The 18746-nt window shown below is 39.5% G+C and overlaps 2 protein-coding genes across 6 annotated transcripts in view; one reads left to right on the top strand and one right to left on the bottom strand.

The window, feature by feature from the left end:
• The first annotated feature begins 475 nt into the window (after positions 1–475).
• The window catches only part of FAM13A (family with sequence similarity 13 member A), a 354285-nt gene continuing 336014 nt past the window's right edge, over positions 476–18746 (top strand). For 2 of the 5 annotated variants that reach the window (XM_057502438.1, XM_036922104.2), the window contains exon 1: positions 11422–11695. In XM_057502438.1, coding sequence (XP_057358421.1) covers positions 11590–11695 — 106 coding nt within the window. In that variant the 5' untranslated portion in view covers positions 11422–11589. Of the gene's footprint in view, positions 490–11421; positions 11696–18746 lie in introns of those variants that run through there. The other 3 variants (XM_057502440.1, XM_036922105.2, XM_036922107.2) reach the window with 3 other exon arrangements.
• Positions 7679–11171, bottom strand: TIGD2 (tigger transposable element derived 2). Its single transcript, XM_036922101.2, has 2 exons — positions 10824–11171; positions 7679–10644 (listed from the first exon to the last, which is right to left on the bottom strand). The coding sequence occupies exon 2, from the start codon at positions 9785–9787 to the stop codon at positions 8210–8212; it is 1578 nt and encodes a 525-aa protein (XP_036777996.2). The 5' UTR covers positions 9788–10644; positions 10824–11171; the 3' UTR covers positions 7679–8209.

The raw sequence follows: 18746 nt of genomic DNA, 5'->3' as shown, positions 1-18746 counted from the left end.
GTAAAGAATGGTGATGGAGGAAACATTGAGCACGTTTCCAGCTCCAAATATAGAAGCTTTTCTTTCAGATTGAGATTTTATGTATCTAAATAAAATTAGTGCTTCCTCCTAGAAGCCAGAATGTTATCCTTGCTACACTGGAAATAATACCCATTTACGTATAACTGGGTCCTCTTTAATTATAATCCATCAAAACAATATTATTTTTCTTTGTGGGTATATGATTGCAATTTCACTGTGAGTGATATAATAAAGTGATCTTATATTCCTAACTCCTAAGACAGTGCCTGGAATATAGGAAGTACTCAATAATTGCTGAATAAATAAGTAACAGGAGAGTGTCAAAGGGAAGGGAGAAATTGGCTATTGTGTCTTGATAAAAAAACTGACTTAACTGGAGTACAGAAGTCAAGAAACAGGAAACTAAACAACCCCCCAATAATATGGGTAGTGTTCTTGAATATCTAGCTTTTATCACAGCCCTGCTATGTACACATATATCATTTGAAAGCATTTGCAAATAAGATGATGACAATGACTCTGAGGGGTACATCTTCCTTTTCCAACTTCTTCCTCAATAGACAAGCCTGTGCTCCCTCTGTGTTTTAATCCCCCTTTTATTTTTCAAACACTTACACTTTGCTTCTCCACTATGTGTCTTTTCACTCTCCTTTTTTTTCTCTAAGTTATATTGGAATTTCTTGAATGATAGGAAGATAGTTATTCTAATGAGATGACCCTTCTTGGACACTGGATAGCTTCAGAATAGGGGTTGGTTGATTTGACTAGAAGCTTAGAACTTTCAGCCCCACCTTCCAACCTCTGGGGATGGGATGGAGATTGAGTTAATCATCAATGGCCAGTGATTTAATCCATCATGCCCAAATGATTAAACCTCCATTTAAAAAAAACATCTAAATATGGTTCAGGGAACTTCCAAGCTTGCAGACACATCTACGTGCTAGTAGGATAACATACCCTTTGCCAAAGGGACAGAGGCTTCTGTGCTTAGGACTCTTCCAGACCTCACTGTGTATTACTACATCTGGCTTAAATTAAATAAACCTTATAATAAACTGTAATAGTAATGGGGGTAGGGACTGCAGCCAGATCAGACAGAAGTATGAGTAACCTTAGGACTTGATATTTACAATGAACATCTGAAGTGAGGACAGCTTGTGGAATGGAGTCCTTAAACCTGTGGAGTGTAACTCTGAGTAGTTAGTATCAGAACAGTAGGGACACCTAGTTGGTATCAGAGTTGGAGAAGTGGTGTTGGAAAAGACACCTACCCAACTTTACACTGTTACTTCTAATTACACCTTTAATAAATTTCATGTTGAAATCCTATTAGTTAAGTAGTAGAATATGATCTGCATCCCTCAAATTCATTGTCCCCTTCCTACCACAAATATAACTAATATCTTCAAGGGCAAGCTTATAAACTACTTGTGATGAGAAGCCTTCCAGATCCTCATTAAAATTTATCTTTCTCTTTCTCACACATTTATTTCCCATAATGCATCTTTAGTCATGGCACTTTCACAATCTGCTTTATGTTACAGTAGGCAAGGAATGAACAAAGAACAACTAAAATTATGGCATAAAGATATTCTACAAAATACCTGACCAGTACTACTCAAACCGTCAAGGTCACCAAAAAGAAGTAAATTCTGAGAAATTGTTACAACCAAGAGCATGCGGAGATGTGGAAACTAAATGTAATATGGTATCCTAGATGTGATCCTGGAACAGAAAAAGGATATTTAAGTTAAAATTAAGGAAATCTGAATATATAATAGAAAAACAAATGAAAGCCCTTAAGGTATGTTAAATGGATAGAACATGTAAACAAGGAAAACATGGTATTCTTGAACGATCTAGAAACTTCTTACAAAGATTAACTTACATACAAATCATTAGAAGTATGGCCAGGAAAATCACTATTTGGCTATACTTTGATAGCTCTATACAGTTTATTTTATGTATTTAAATGAAATAAAGCATGTCTTTAAAAAACATTCAGTAATTAAAAGCACCCTACATTTTCTCCTAAATAAGTATACCATAAGTGTGTACACATGAGCAATTAATTGTATTATGAAATGAGACTTCTGAAGCTAGATTATCTTTTTAATATCTAACTTTTGCATATTCATATGTAATAATTATGCTTTTATAAAAATGAATATACGAAGTAGAAAAATTTTATGTACACTATTACTTCTAGATATATTTTAAAAAGGAAGGTAAGATTTACACAAAAAATTATATTTCATAGGATCTAAAGGACATAATTATTTTACATACTATTAAGAAAGACAAAAATGCTGTCAACTATAATTATTGATTGTAAGAAGTATCCCAATTTCATAGGTATTAAAATATGTATCTTTAAAATCAATGCAGTTTTTTCTCATGGCAAAAACATTTTTATTATATATGTGCCAATTTAACCGATGAGTATAATCAACAGTACTGAGTATTTGTACAGTGCAAGAAAAAAATCCCTGCATTCTTTATTTTTTAGAAAATAATTTAGATACTTTATGTGAGATAGGTGAAGTATCTTATTACTGAGGGGAGACAAGCTGCCTAATGTTAAACTAAATCATCCGGTAGCCCCAAAAAGCTGATTAACAAAAAATGGAATTGCTATCCCTACATTGTTGCACAATAACAATGATTTTTTAAAAATACAACCATACTTAGTGAGTAAGCTTTGTGTTGTGATAATTACATTGAAATGGCTTAAAGTATGTTAGTCTGGGTTAGAATGAATAGAATTCAACTTTCAGTTAATTTTTTAAAGCCAAAAGGGGAATTAAAAAAAAAATTGGGTTCTCTGTCATCCTTACACACTCAGCTTATGTGCATAACCTCAGACATTTCTTATTAAGAAAAAAATGTATCTTTAAAACTTCATTCTAGTATATGACTTTTTAAACAAATTAACTGCTTCAGTAAGATAAGGGAATCTGTTTGCTATAAGTTTACTTTGTCTTTTTTAGGCTCAAAGATAATGGTGTTTTCTTGTAAATAAGTTTTGGAAGATTAACATATTCTAAAATGTAGGAAAAAATTAGGTATCATTTTTGCTGGTCTTAGGAGAAATTCTATGGAATTTGATTATAAGTCTAGGTGTTAAGATTCCTGTTGAGAACAAAAGCACTTTGGTAGAGGTTACTTCATAGGTTAATGAGGCTGAGTCTTACAGTCAGTTTGTCTCTTCTGACTTAAAAAAAGAGTTGAATGTTCCAAAATCTCACTGATCTCTAACATCTGTATAGTAACAGTAATATATCATATTCCCCAGTGATTTAATTAGTTACAGTGATAATAGCTGGCAATCTCACTACAGAATCACTATGAAAATAAAAATCCCCAAAGGTCTATGTTCCAAGTTCTGGGGATATTCATAAATCACACCTAAAGTTCCATAAAGGAGCTACACTGAATATGTTCATATCCATCTTTAGTTGGCTACAAGTGTGGGAGACAGTGTGGCTTATATATTTCACTATGCACTTATAAAACATTTTGTTTCTGGCTTTCCAAATTACTAAACATGTATGTTCTTGACAGGACCCTTTCACCAGGCCAACTAAAGGACTTGGGTAGCAAGGACGAGGAGGAATGGAAAGGAGCAGGGAACAAGGATAGGCTCTGGCACTCACCCTGTGCTTTCCATGTGGAAAGGCTGTTGGCCACTCTGGTGACCTGTGGAGACATAGCTGGATTCCTCCCTACAGCTCTAGGCCTGATCTTTTTATCACAAGATAATGAAAAAAATGCCCTCATGGTGATTGTGCATGTCAGTTGTACAGAACTTCATTCAACGACTTTCTGAGTCTGATGGATTTACAATGATACTCAGATGACTGGGGAATAACACTGGTGGAAGAATTCTCTGGAATTATACACAGCCAGCACATCTCTGGATGCTGAAAGTGGTTTTAAGGAAGGCCTTGGCTGAGTGCCTCAGGGATTCCTGCAGCCTAGATGCCTGTGGGAGGACAGAGGACTGCAGCTTCCTGTAAGGGCTGAGATCTCTGTCCCTGTCTCCGCCTGGAATGGTTGGTTGGGTCTCTGACAGCTGCCTTTAGGGGCTCTTTCTGAAATGGGTGAAGTATTATACTTCACAGGATTGGTGTAGAAGATCACAAAATGGATGTTGACTGGGGACACTCCTAGCCTTCCAGGAGAGACAGAATGTCAATAAAGGACTTCCCTCCTGTGTGGAGGAAGCAGAAGCTGCTGGGTTCCAGGATGGAGCAGAATCGGGATTGCAGTCCATCCCTGGGAGACTGTCTGCAGCCCCTGCCCGTACCCTTGGCTCCTGAGCCACATTGTTTGGAGCTTCGGAAAGCAACTTCTGCTCCTTTCTTGGCCCCAGTGACTAGGTGACCTTGGGTGGATTAACTCCCTTCTCTTGGTCATTGAAAGGAAATGAATTTCTCTTCTAATCTGGGACACTGAGAGTAAAGGGGAACTCTAACCCTATGGGCAGTGTACTCAGGGCACCGGTGGGCAAACCAGGCCTGTGAGCCCTGCGCTCAGTTAAATGGGCGACGGTGTCGGTGCTCCCAGTGCTGCTCCTCGTACCCTCGATGCTCCCAGCACCACTCTCCGGACCACCAGCCGCTACCAGGACTGCTGGTGCTTCTAGTTTTGCTCACAACTGGGCCCACCTCTGCTCCCCAGGTTCTGCTTTTAGCGATAGAGCTCATGAGTATACAAGTATGCCTTCAACTGTTTGGAAAAACCCATCCCTCTTTGAGCCCTGTTATCCCAGACTAGGCCAGGGCAGGCCCCGCCCATTGTTTTTTTGACTCTTGAGCCTGCACTGGAGTCTTGGGGGCCTGGTGGGCTCAGCACTGCCCTCCAGCCCCAGCCAGCATTCCCAGTGATGAGGCAATGCCCTAGACCGCAGCAGGGATGCCCAGGCCCCCTAGAGCTCTGCACAGTCTCTGTGAGAGAAGGGCTGACACATTCTCCAGGCAAAGCCTGGGGACCAGAATTTCTCAGCGAATAGCCATAAAATTGCTATTAGTTGGTGTTTATGAGCACATGAAGTGTGCCTTTTTAACCTGCCACCCTTTTATGTATGAAGAAACTGAGGTTTGGAGAGGTCCTGAAAGCTGCCGAGATTATCTAGGGAGAAAGCGGAGAAGCTGGTGTTGGCCTTCAACAACCCCACTCCTGCATAGCTACTGTTCCTCAATGCGTGTCAACAAGGTATGCAAAATGATTTTAGATTACAGATTGCCAAGTTGTTAAAAAAGAAACTTTTCTATTTACTTTAACTTGAACTAGAAAAAGATTGCAATTGGCACACAAGCCCTGTGATTTTGCAGATATTATTGCTTAGGATGTAAAGTATATATTTAAATATGAAAAGTTTAACTTTGTGAAACTATTAAGGTAATAAGTAGACATAGCCCTTCAGAAGAGGGCAAAATTTGAAATGCAAGTCCTAGATTTGATTTGCAATACTTTGTCTGGCTGTCACCACACCACTGGAGGCAAAGTGTCTCTGATCTGAGCTAAGCAGCTGTGTCCTGCTTCATGTCTGCTGTGCTGTTTAATCCACCATGATCCTCCCTAAATCAGGAAAACTCATGAAGTGATTGCACAGCTCAGTCTGAAGCTTTATTGAAAACAAAAGGATCCCTGTACAAGAACACTATTATAATCCTATTCTGCTTGAATTGACCATGGCTACTGATCTGGGCCCTGACAACTCATTTTATTTATTGAGTAAAGTTTTCCAATCAACCCCTGTATTACTAAGATTGGATTATAAAATAGTAAATACCCCCAGTCTACAATTTAAAAGAAAGTATACTCTTAGTTGCAAAACATTTTCCATTTGGTCTCAGTTGTTTTTCTTTAAAATCCTTTAAAAAATAGCACTTTTACAAATGGTAACCAATAAAATCTGTGGATATTTTCTTTAAAATGCATAAAGTCAAATGAGAGCACATTATTTCTGTGCTTCTCAAACTGGGATGCATATAAGCAGCATGTGGTAAAACAAGGTAACACAGTGCATCTTCCTAGAGAATATAATATATCTGGAAGAGGGGAAAGATTTTTGTATTACGACTAATTATGGTATTAGGAAGAATGGTTTGTTAGCATTCATAAAACAAGATTAAGCCATTTCAATGTAATAACTGAAGGAAGTCTGAAAAATTTTTATTAGCAAGAAGCTCTGTGAAAAAGCAAAGCACTATCCAAGTATGTCATTACCATTATCAGGTCTCAGAATACCTTAGTCTCCAAGAAGCCAAACAACCTCAGGACATGTCTGCAGATTCTCATTTCCTCAGGCCTACCTGGTAAGTGAAATAATTGTGTAAACTGAGGAAGGCATGCTAATAATACTGAATGAATTCTCCTTAAGAAAGTGGATTCTTAAGAGGTTTTCTGGAAAGGACTCACTAGAACCCAAAGCTTCAGCTCAAAAGGCAGAATCCTAAGTTCTAAGGAAAGCCTCAAGAATTGTCAGATAGGGCCTCTGAAATCTTCAGTCAATCACAACTAGACTCCCTTTATATATATCTGGGCCTAATTACTATAACCAAGGTCTCCTGTGGCATTTCTTTTGCTCTCATTTTCTACTGATCCTGTGTTTAGTTTGAAAACATCTCAAGTGTCCTGCTTACTGTTACCTACTTTAAAGGTATTTGATTACTTTAATGAGTAATGCCAATATTGGTAACATAGATCCTATGAACAAAGCCAACATTTATTTATTTTAGTAGCAGGTACAAAGCAAAGAAAGTATTAATTCCATTCCCATTTCCTTTTATAATTCAACCTAAAATGTCTTAAACATTTCTAAATGTCTCACTGTGCCTAGCAGTAGATGGTTAGGAAATGATTTCTAAGTTAGATTAACCTTTCAGTTTTCATTGAAATACATTATTGTATTTCAGCTGAAACTAGTTACTCATATCTTTCATTTCATTTCACCTCTAAAGGGTTTTACCAACGCAGCAACATCAGGGTTGAGTCACACACCATATCTATTCTGCATACTTCTGAAACTTATTAATTCCTGTCCTTAGTTATAGGAGCTACCACCCAAAGAGGACCTATTCTGAACCAGGTCCTGTTTTAAGCCCATGTTATTTAAAATCCACATATTAACTCCTCTCAAAAACTGAGGCAGGTATGAGTCCTACTTTACAGATGGATTAAATAGCTTGCCCAGTCACACAGCAGCCCTTGCCCATCCATTGTGCCTTTCTCCTGTTTTAATGTCAGTCTGTTGTTCATGTGATGGTTCCACAAATTATATGTATGTGTATATTCAGTATTCTCACAGAAAAATATGCTGTAAGAAAGCAAATGACATACTTTGTAAGCTTTGAAGTGTTACATAAATATCAAATAGCTTATTAAAAGCTATTGACATATCTATACTAATAAAGGATCAAAATGATAGCCAGTAAAATTTAACCCTTACCTCTTCTAATCACACTGGTTTGGGGAACTGAAATCTATTTTTCTGCAACAGGAATGACCTTCTTTCCACAACTATGAAGGAACTCTCTGTATTGTCAAGTAGAATAAAAATGAAGCGTAAGCCCTTTCCCTGGGAACATTTTAGCCTTACTTTTTCCTCCTTCATTATACTCAAGAGATGTCCAATCTGAACTGCTGACTGCCCAAATACTGTTGGTATAGAATGCCATATTTAAGGCTTGAGACCCTTTTCCTTCAGTTCTTTGCTTTCAGTGAAATACTTCAAGCATAATCATCTGAGTTCTAAAATTTTCAGCAGGTGGAAAAATTGTGGAAATGGAAACTTAACCCCAACATATTTCAGTTTGGAAACCGAAGTTCAGACAAAGTCATATTCAGTTTCAGTAAGATTTATTGATTGCCCAGAGTGTGCATGGTCCCTATTAGACAGTGAAATTCAGGCACAAAAGAGACACAAGTTCCCTGGCCTCAGGTACCTTATGATCTAATTAGTATAATACAGATTAGAAATGGTAGACAGACAAATTATATATCAATGCTCACTTAACATTAAAGAGCAGTAATTTAAGTAATCCAAAATGGCATCTAATCTTAAAATCATTTATAAAATGTATTTGGTCTTGAAATCCACAGCACTTCAAATAAGATCATGAACTTCAACTGCAGATAAAGTCTCAAAGATGCAAATACACTGAAACCTTTAGAAGCATTATTAAGGACTCTTGTTATTCTGAATCTTCTGTTTTCTTCTTATTATTGTTCGAAGTCTCCGTAATACCAGTTTATCAGACAGAAGCATGTCATCTTGTTGTTCTAGATAATCCAGCAAATTTTCCGTCCATTCAAGAGCAGCTTTATGGCTAATATATTTCTCTGGATTCAGCTCTGCTTTTCTAGTCTTTTTAGAAGGCTTTTGCTCAGAAGGCTTGGCCTGGTCCTCAGCGGCTTCACTGTCAGTTAGCACTCGACAGCTTGAGTCATTACTCCGAGAGTCAAACCACTGATCAAGATTCTCAATGTCAACGTGTTCACAGTCTTCTGTATTCTGTAAAACAGTTGCTAAGTTAGCTGCTAACATGGCTCCTTCGTCAATGTTCGTGCCAGAATTCTCGTCATTGCCAGGGAAAAGTTTTTTCCATGCTTTGGTTATGGTACTTGATTTTACCATGTTCCAAGCTCTTGATACTTCATAAATTGCATCTAATACTGTCAAGTTCTTCCAAAACATTTTTGGGTCAATTCCTTCACCCATGTATTTCTGGAGAAGTCCTGCTCGGTAGTATCTTTTTACTGTGGCTAGAACCCCCTGGCTCATCGGCTGAATTAGACTTGTGACATTTGGTGGCAAATGTTTCACAATTATTCTGCCATCATCCGAACTCAACAATTCTTCATTTGGATGTGCTGGGGGGAAATCCAAAAGAAGCACTGCTTTTTCTAGAAGCCCCTTGGATTTCAAATGCTTCTGTACTTGTGGCACAAAATATTTTTCAAACCACTGTCTGAAAACAGAATGTTCCATCCATGCACTTTTTTGACTGAAATAAGCGACAGGAAGGTTTGAAAGGTCAGCTCCTTTGAATGCACGGGGTTTTTTTGCTTTTCCCACAACACAGAGATTAAGTTTGTGTAAACCTGTGGCATTTGCACAGCACATAATAATGATTCTCTCTCTGCTTGACCTATAACCAGAAGTACTTTGCTCAGTTTCAAGAGCCAATGTCCTTGAAGGTAAACATTTCCAGAACAATCCAGTTTGATCAGCACCATAAATTTGCTCCGGTTGTAGATTCTCTCTCTCAACAAATTCCTGAAAGTTACCACAAAATTCACTAGCAGCAGTTTCATCTCCTTTTAATTTTGTTCCTTTACCGGCAGCCTTTGGAATACCATGGCGCTGCTTAAATCGAGTTAGCCAGCCAGATGATGCATTAAAATCACCTTCCATCCCCAGAGCATCAAAAAAGAACTTTGCTTGTTTTGCACAGATTGTTCCAGACACCGGAATCCCATCTGTTTTCTGTTGGTTAAACCACTCTATCATTACTCGATCAAGTTCCTCATATGTTGATGACTTCATAGATTTACGTTTGGATACCCCACTTGTAGGATCTGAACCATTTGCATAGTTTATTATCCTTTCTTTGTTCTTTTTAATATCACGAACTGTGGATTCACCAATCCCATACACCACAGAAAGTTTTTTGAAAGAGATGCCTTCCTCAAGTTTCTTAATAATGTCAAGCTTGTCCTTAATTGTCAACACCACACGCTTACGTTTCCCCAACATTTTAAGTGTCTAATATTTTAGGCGATTACTAGAACAAGATACTTAACAACTTAGATTTGAACACAATGAAACTAGAAAATGGGATTTTAAGACCTTGTCCTCCTAGGATGTACAGTGTGCTGGCCAGGCTGACTCTCTTCACTTTGCTGTTTTAAAAATTATGTATTTCCTTCAATGAGGACTAGTTCCAATCAACCCTATTTTCTATCTTTCTTCCTATTCTCTTAGTTTAAGGTCTTTTCGTGAGCTGCAATAGAGACTGCAACCTATATTGTACCAGCAAGGTCTCTAAAACAGTCCTATTGCGTACTCAATTCTTCTGGCCGTCATTAAAGGTGAGGTTCTTTTCTAAGACTCAGTGGGAGTAGTTTGGGAAACGTTCTAGGGAATAGTTTTAGGAGAGTTGCAAACGTGACATACAGGAAAATATAATGGGAAAAGTCACCCCGAGTGTTGTCTGTCAGGCAGTGCACTGTAGGGCAGCTGCTTCTTCTAGGCAAGGACTGCTATAGATTATCTGCTGGTTATGGAAATCATAGGCAAGTATGGTAAGGCAAGCTGGGCAGAACTGAGTCGTGCAAAAACGGTGAAAGTGGACAGGCAGAAAATTGTACTCTAACACGACACAAACTTATACCTAATGTATTTTGCAACTGGAAAGGAAAAAGGTAACCAAGAGATGGTGTCACATAAAGCATCAAAAAACTTCATTGGCAGAAGTCAGAACTCATGGTAGAGGGTATGGGGTGCAAGGCTCAGCGAAGATGCTACAATAATCCTGATGAAAGATGATCCTCGATGTGCGAATAGAAGTGGTTCTTGTGGGGGGCTGTTTAGATTCTCGGAGCCTCCGAAACCTAAAGGAAAATACCAAAAACATTTTTTTTTTTCAGTATGAGGGCTCGTGGCATTACCCACATGTATCCTGCAACTATGTTGTGAAAATTAAGCCTCCTATCAATGGGATGGGCTAAATATGAGAGAGAATGCTTTCAGGCGTTATCTGGAGTGACACAGCAGGACCTGAATTGCCTACCTCCTGATATTAAGAGGTCAAAGAGAAGCCGCGTTAGCGAGGGCCTCTCCCCGCAGGGCGAGCTCCGGAGCGCGGGACGTCTTGGCTCACGCGGAGGGAGCCCGGATTCCTCCGTGGACTCAGCGACCGGGTGTCACCGCCGCAGCCAGCCGGCGAGTGAGAGGCCGCTTGGCGCAGGGGACGGTCGTCCGTGTGCCGAGGGCATCGTTCTCCGCCTGCCTGCGCGGCGGCCAGACTGCCCTGAAAGCAAATGGAGTCTCCTAAGGGAGGCTGACACTGGTGGCACGGCGGCCGCGAGGCGCGAGCGTCGCCGCCGGAGCCGGAAGGCGGGGGATTAGGATGCACGCGCGCGCCCCCGCAGGAACGTGTGCCGGCGAGGGGGCGGGGCCTGCGCGGGCGGGCGCGCGCGGTCCGGGGGCGGGGTCTCTGGCGAGGGGGTGGGCGGGGAAGGCCGCCGCGGCGCCTGTAGTGGTTTCCGCCAATACCGGCTTGCTCCGGCCTGCAAGGCCACTTCACCCGCCAGCAGGGGGCGGTGCAAGCTCACGGTGTTTTGACGTTTATCCCAGTGGCCCGCTCCTGCGTGCGGCGCTTCCTCCACTCTCAGGTGAAGTGAAGATCGTACCCTTTGAGGGCTCCCAAGAAAGCCGCGCGTTTTCAGGTGGCAGGGGCGGGATGTGCATGAGGGCGAGCGTGCGTGGAACGTGTTGACAAATAGCAGAGTGCCCGCCCGCCCGCCTGCTGGGATAGGACTGCCGGAGCAAGGATTATGAGCCACGGTAGGAGCGAGCGGACGCGGCTGCTGACCAGAGGCGGGGAGCGAGGTTCAGGAGGCGCTGGGCTCACTCTCCAACACCCACCGGAGCAAGCCCGAGGTGGGCGCAGCGAGGGGCTGTTAAGCTGAGTACTGGCTTTTCCCCCTGGTGGGATGCTCGAGGGTTTGAGTTGTGCAAATCCGATTGTAAGTGGGAGGCTCCTTGGTGAATTTTCTGGCGCCCCTTAACTCCTCCTGCTTCTAGGCAGAGTTAAGGGAACTGCAGTTTGACAGACTCCCTTTGTTTCAAACGGAGATACCACACGTTTCTCTCGGCACCCTAAGCGGCGCAAACGCACGCACCTGCTCACCTGCCGCTGCGGTGAGCCACGCCTTCCCGCTTCCCGGACTGGGTCCCTGAAGGGAAGCCTTCGCAGGAGAAGGCACCTTCACCCTGCAGCACCTGTTTGCCAAGCAAACACATTTAGCCTCTTCTTTCTTTTCCTTTTTGTATAAAACTTTGAAAAATGGAAAGGTCTGAAGTTAAATTTCTCTAATATCTGAACACAAATGAGTGATCTTTTTCGGTAACACAAAGAAACAGAGTACTTATTTATTGGCAAAAGCCATATTGTTGCTAGGATGTTTCAAAAGGAACTTACATAACTGCAGAAAAATGTTGATTCTGGCCTCCAAACTGCTCCATTGCCTTGCGCAAAATCACAGCCTTCCCCCATCAGGTAGGAAGGAAAATCTTAGATCTCTTAATTACGCTGTGGAGTTAAAAGTGTTTTTTGACAAATACCTGCTTTTTCTGAAGGTATATCTTCCCCCATCCCCAGGCCCAGCCCCACCCAACAGCAGATATATCAACCAGTCAGTTTCGGCAGTCTTGGTTGAATATTTTGGGTAAAGTACAACTTCATGCTAGTTTAACACCACATTAAAAAGTTTTCCCTGGTAATTGTAAGAAGCGTGAAAACAATCGTATCTGATACATTATTCATTCCTCATAAGGGAAAGAGCTGACACTGAGGGCCAACCAAAAGAGGGGGAGTGTAACCAGACGTTAGCCTGGCTTTCCCCCCACTCCTCACCCACTCACCCACTCACCTATTGGGGTCATGAGGTCCCATGATATTTAAATAAAATGAACCTTGCCTCTTACCATCCTTCCTCCCCATCCACTATCTTTGGGGTTTAATTTCCTTCTAAGCACCACTTGGATCATTTCTCTGTTTTTGCAGAATTCTCCAGCTTGCTGGTGTTTTACTTAGAGCTGTTTCCTTTTCATCTCCTTGTATATAAGTCCAAGTCTGGAACACAGCCCACATGCCTTGGTTCCCTCAAAACACCACTTACACAAGACAGTTGTTTTTAGCAGACGCTTAATAAGACTTTATCCAAGACAGCTGTGCCTTTGCACAAGCTAGTTTTACCTAAGAGATTGTTTCCTTTTTATTGGGGGAGGGGTCACTAACTGTAGCATATTTGTAATAGTGTACAGGGATAGGGGGACCTTAGAATAGAGGGCCTGGCATCCTTGTTTTATTAACAGCCTGATTGGCCACCGGGCACTTAGTGTTAGTTCTTCTCTCTGGCCCACAGCCCCACTCCATGTTGCTATGTCATCCCCTCCCTTTTCTCTCCAGCATTTTTCTACTCACTGCCTCCTCTTTCCCTCTTAGCTGTTTGTGAAATATTGATTCTTTTTCTTTAGTCTGCTGAGCAATTTTGTATTTATCTTCTAATGGTCCCTTACCATTCGCTGTGGCTTATTTTATAATTGAAAGAGCTTTCACTCCTTAGGGAATTCTGTTACTATTATTCCTTTCCTTGTAGGTATATGCAGTCTCTCTTAATTCTTATAACAATACTATGAGGTCAGTGTTACCTCTGTTTTATGTACATGGAAGCAAAGGCATAAAAAGTATATGAATCTGTCAAATACAGGTGGCAGAATAGAGTTGAGTGAGGTCTAACAGGCTTGAAAGGAACATGCTTTGCCCAGACTATTACGATTGAAGTATTTAACTAAAAAACATGAAAAAGTATATAATGACTAGTGATTTTTGCACAATTAAAAAGTTGCCTTTTGTTAAAATGGAATTTTTTATGTTAACCTGCTAAAAAGGCATTCTAATCATGAGAGCACTTGAAGCCAGCCACAGAGTTCATCAGACACAGAATTTGGCTTATTGGAATGTGAGTTTTGTGAAAACTAATCCAAATCACCTGAAAGTGCAGCATGTTTCTCATTGTCACAAGCTCTAAATTCCCTTTCTGCTGGGATAATAACTGCAGATACATTATGCAGCCTCATTTTCAGTAGTAGTCTTTATGCATAATAACTTGAATATGACATCTTTAGGTAACTTCTTAATTGTAAAGGAACTAACAGCTTTTTTTTGCCTTTTGGGTCCCATTTCCTTTATTATTGACCCTTATTTACTTGGAGATTTTTGTTTGCTGAATTAGCTACTCCTATAAACTTAAGATGACATGATACTATTATTCCATATGGATTAATCTGATTTAATATTAAATAGTATTTTTCTGTTCATAATTGAAATATATTTACTGCCAATGGGAAATTCATGTTTTTCACAAAGATCATTTACTGTCACCTACTTTGTGGGACACAAAATACCGATGGGAATTTTCCAGCTAAAATATAATTTATTTTTCTTTTGGGGCGTGTGTGTATGTATTTTAGGGCAAACAGGATGTGTAACAGTTGTCATCAGTAAAGGGAAAGTTTATTCTTTGAAGTCTCTCTTAGTTGTAAAGTTATTTTACTTTGTATTACAGACAAAAGCCCAAATTATCATTTTAATACTTAAGAAATCCTTTTAAATGATTAAAGGTAGAATACTTTTCTACTTAAATTACTGGACACAAGTGAAATATCAGATTACTCACTGGAAAATCTCATATATTTTTTAAAAAGTTATTAACATGATATTGAAAGATAGTAACTTCTTATACTCTTGAATCATATGGATGCCCAGTAAAGGGACTTTCAAACTTAATTTTGTTTTCTGTGTTTCCTTTTTGGCTGGCAGTAGGTTTTCTTTGCAGGATAGGCAAAGAAGAAAGAATGAGTTACTAGGAGGGTAGAAAAACTTTAATATGGTTTGAAAAATGAAAATTACTGGTGGAAGAGTTTAAGGAAAAGTCAGGCTTGCTTCCTAAAAAGAAAGTGTGGCTATAAATTGAAGAAGCCAGGGAATTGTTGGTCAATGTCAGCAATTTGGGTGGGAGACTTGAGTGGAATGTACATACTCCCCTTACCTTTCTACACCTGCCCGGTGTCCTGTGTTCTCTGATGGAGCCCTCAGTTCAGACTGCTCAGGTCAGGTAGACGGAGCGCCGCCGGGCAACAGACTGCCGGGACTCCTGTGTCCTCCGCACCTGAAGCTTCATGCGTGGGGCTCTTCGTGCTGCTCTTTTATCCTGAGAAGTCTTCTCGTTTCTCTGTTAATCTGTACATCCTTCCAGTTCTAGTTCCTCCCAAAGTCGCATTTCTCAACGTTTCTCTTCACACCTGATGGGTCCAAACATAGACTCTGGAGCTTATTTCAGGGATGAAGGACAGATGTCTTTGTTTTCAGTGAGCATCTAAGTGATCCTAATATGCCAATGTTTGAAAACCTTACATACTGGCTTTTTGAATGAGATTCCTCCCTCATAATATATTCTTTTGAAAGGGAGATTTTCTTCTTCCCAATCCTTCCTCCTTAAATTATATACAGTGTTTGATAGAAAATCATACCAGTATTCAGAGATAACTGCTCTTACCATTTTGGTGTGTTTCCATTATCTTTTTTATATCAATGTGATATACATGTATGCACCCACCTTATATATATGTGTGTACATATATATGTTCAATTTTTAAAATGAGAAACACTAAGTCAAATATACATAAAATTTTATACATGCTTTTGCAAATATTTTATGTGGATTCTAATCAGCCAAATAGACCAGAAACACACCTGTTGCCAAATTGGGTTTATTATTGCAGAAGGGAGATCTATACTTTGGAAAACCATGGAGTCTCTCAAAAAGAGGAAATATGGTGGAATTTATTATAGGATTTGGGTACAGTAGTTTTATGGAGCCTTAAAGACGGTTGGGAGTCTGTTCTGGATTGGCTGTCAGAAAGCAGTGGCAATTTGGCTGTTGTGCATGAGCAGTTTTTACCTAGGAAGCTAGAGGAACAGAGCCCAGATGTACAGTTGGAGAAGAAGCAGTAGTCACTCCTGCTAGCCAGGAAAGGGTGGTGCCTAGCATTTTCCCACTCTCTCCTTGTTAACGTTTTTTTGGGCAAGATTACAGAGTGATATGTTTTGTCTTGTTTCACCACAATCATGGGGAGTCCACCTTGAAGGTCTGTAAATTTAGATTCCGCAGGGTAGTACCATACCTACCTTATTCAGAGCTCTCAACACATTCTCAAAGGATCCAGGATCCAAAAAATTTTAAATAATTATCATTGATAGGTTAATTCATTCAGCCTTGAAGATATCCTTAATTCAACTGGGCAGGTATATCATGATGCAGTTCTACCTTAGTGAGACTTCCTTATGCCTGAGGAACACAGTCACTAACACCTGGCTTCAGTGTTCCTTAAGAGGCCTCGTAATAATGTTTATCAAACTCTTAGAACGTTCATCATTCAAAAGGAAATCCCATACTTTCCTCCTTACCCCAACCCTCCCTCCTGTATCCTAGCTCTTGGCAAGACTCGTCTCTGTGGATTGCCTATTCTAGACATTTCATATAAATAGAATCATACAATGTGTGTCCTTTGTGACTAGCTTCTTTCACTTAACATGTTTGCAAGCTTTATTATGTTGTAGCCTGTATCATTTTACTGCTAAATAATCTGTTATATGGATATACCATATTTTATACATTCATCAGCAGATGGACATTTAGGTTGTTTCTACTGTCTGGCTATTATAATGGTGCAGTGAACATCCATGTACAAGTGTTTGTGTGGGCGTATGTTTTCATTTTTAGATATGTAACAGATTGGAATTGCTGGGTTATATGGTAACTGTTGAAGCTTTTGAGGGGCTATTTTTTGAAGCATATTACATTTTTACAGTGTATGAAGACTGTCTTAGCCCATTCAGACTGATAACAAAATATCATAGACTGGATGATTTATAAACAACAGAAACTTACCTCTCAGTTATGGAGGCCAGGAAGTCCAGGATCATGGTGCCACAGATTGGGTGTGATGGCTGGTTAGGACCTGCTTCCTGATTCACAGATGGTGCCTTCTTGCTATGTGCTCACATGGTGGAAGGGCCAAGGTATCTCTGTGGGTCTCTTTTAATTAATGGAACACTAATTTCATTAATGAAGGCTCCACTCTCATTACCTGAGTACCTCCCACAGGGCCCACCTCTTAAAACCAACACATTGGGTATTAGGAATTCAGCATATGAGTTTTGGAGGGACATAAATATTCAGGTCATAGCAGGCAACAATTTCTCCACATCCTCGTCAACACTTATCTTTTTGGTGTGTAACCATTCCAGTGTGTATGAAGTGGTATTGCATTGTAATTTTGATTTGCATTTTCCTGATGTCTGCTTGGAACATCACTTCCTGTGCTTATTTACCATTTGCATGTCTTCCTTGGAGAAATGTCTGTTCGTATACTTAACTCAGTTTTTAATTGAGTTATAACAGAGTTATAATGTTAAGTGTTAAATGTTCCAGTTCACTGTTTCTCCTAGAGAGAATGCATAAGATAATCTTCTGAGGGATATCTCTGCTTTTATCCCAACTGATGTTGAAAATAACACTCATTATATCCTCTCACTTTACTTAAGGATTCATGTGATAAGTTCTGGGTATCTCTAATGTCAGAAAAAAAGTTGTGATTTCCAGATGAAACTTGGCTTCCTTTTATCTGATGTAAGAACTAGGTATTTCCATTTTAGCACTGACTGGTACAAATCTATGAGCTTAAGTTTGTGCTTTATAGCTATAGCTAATTCATTTTGAATTCTCAGTACTGTTCTTTTTCTGATTCATTAATTGTGCTTTTTAATTTTAATGTTTTAATGGTAACTCAATATTATAGTTATTGCCACCATTGTTTTAGAAGCATGTAAATAACAAAACTGAGACCAGACAAGTAGTACATGTTAGTGATTCGTTTTATGGGTTCTGGAAACATGATCTCTAGTTCATATTCCTGACTGTCACTTATCAGCCATGGAATCTCCAACTGGTTCTATAAAATCTTTCATGTACGGAAAAAGGCAATAAAAGTCATAGTGATAATTAGTTTTGTTATAAGCATGAACTGAAATAGTATATACATAAATTGCTTTGCAGGATACCCAACACTTTGCAGTGAGCTCTAAGTAAATACGTGCTATGATTTTATTATTTCCTACATCTTTTGACTAGAAGGAAATACTTGCATTCTCTCAACCTTCTAAGAAAGGAGGCTTTGACGAAAGCTATAGATAGTTAATAGACAACTAAAGTGGGAAAAGTCAGATTAATTCATACCCATACAATGATATTAGAGAATATTTGTGAGATCAGGTTTTGTATCTATGATTATAATTATAAGGGGGTTCACAAAACTACCTGAGGTTTATCTGTTGGAAATTCTTCTCTCATTAATCTAAAAAAGATGCACATTTTCTGTTTATGCTTTAATGTTACTTCACAGCATACTACATATACTGTCTTTCTGGGGGATATTTTGCCTGATTTTAGATATATGAAGGGGTAGTAAAGATATAAAATGTGGGTAAAAGTCTTCAAATAGTCATCCCTTTGGAAATGTGTTCAAAATATTCTTGAGTTTATTATCTTTGTTTTCCTTTTATAAGGTTTAAAAACTATAAAAATTGGAAGAAAGGTCCTAACTCTGCCATTCCTCTTTGTATTGCATCTCTCAACCTAAACCCTGACACGGCAATTCTGGAAGGTGGTAGTAGGTGACAGTTACCTTGGCTTCTTATATTTTTCCTTCTTTTGCTCTTTTATACCCACAAATATATTTACATATATTCCCTCTTCTCTGTATACTTAAGTTTGGAGCATTCACAAATTTTTCTCCTCTCTTCTGCATCGTGTTCTTTTCCTTGGAGGATGCAATAGTGGAATTTGCTAACAGTTTGCAAAGTCCT

This window comes from Manis pentadactyla, chromosome 5 (assembly GCF_030020395.1).
Source record: "Manis pentadactyla isolate mManPen7 chromosome 5, mManPen7.hap1, whole genome shotgun sequence".
Classification (NCBI taxonomy): domain Eukaryota; kingdom Metazoa; phylum Chordata; class Mammalia; order Pholidota; family Manidae; genus Manis; species Manis pentadactyla.
Note: the sequence above shows the minus strand (reverse complement) of the source record. Positions and strands in the feature narration are given on the sequence as shown.

Bases quoted from the DNA above. Each gene is read 5' to 3' on its own strand.
- TIGD2 (XM_036922101.2), bottom strand. From the start codon at position 9,787: ATGTTGGGGAAACGTAAGCGTGTGGTGTTGACAATTAAGGACAAGCTT.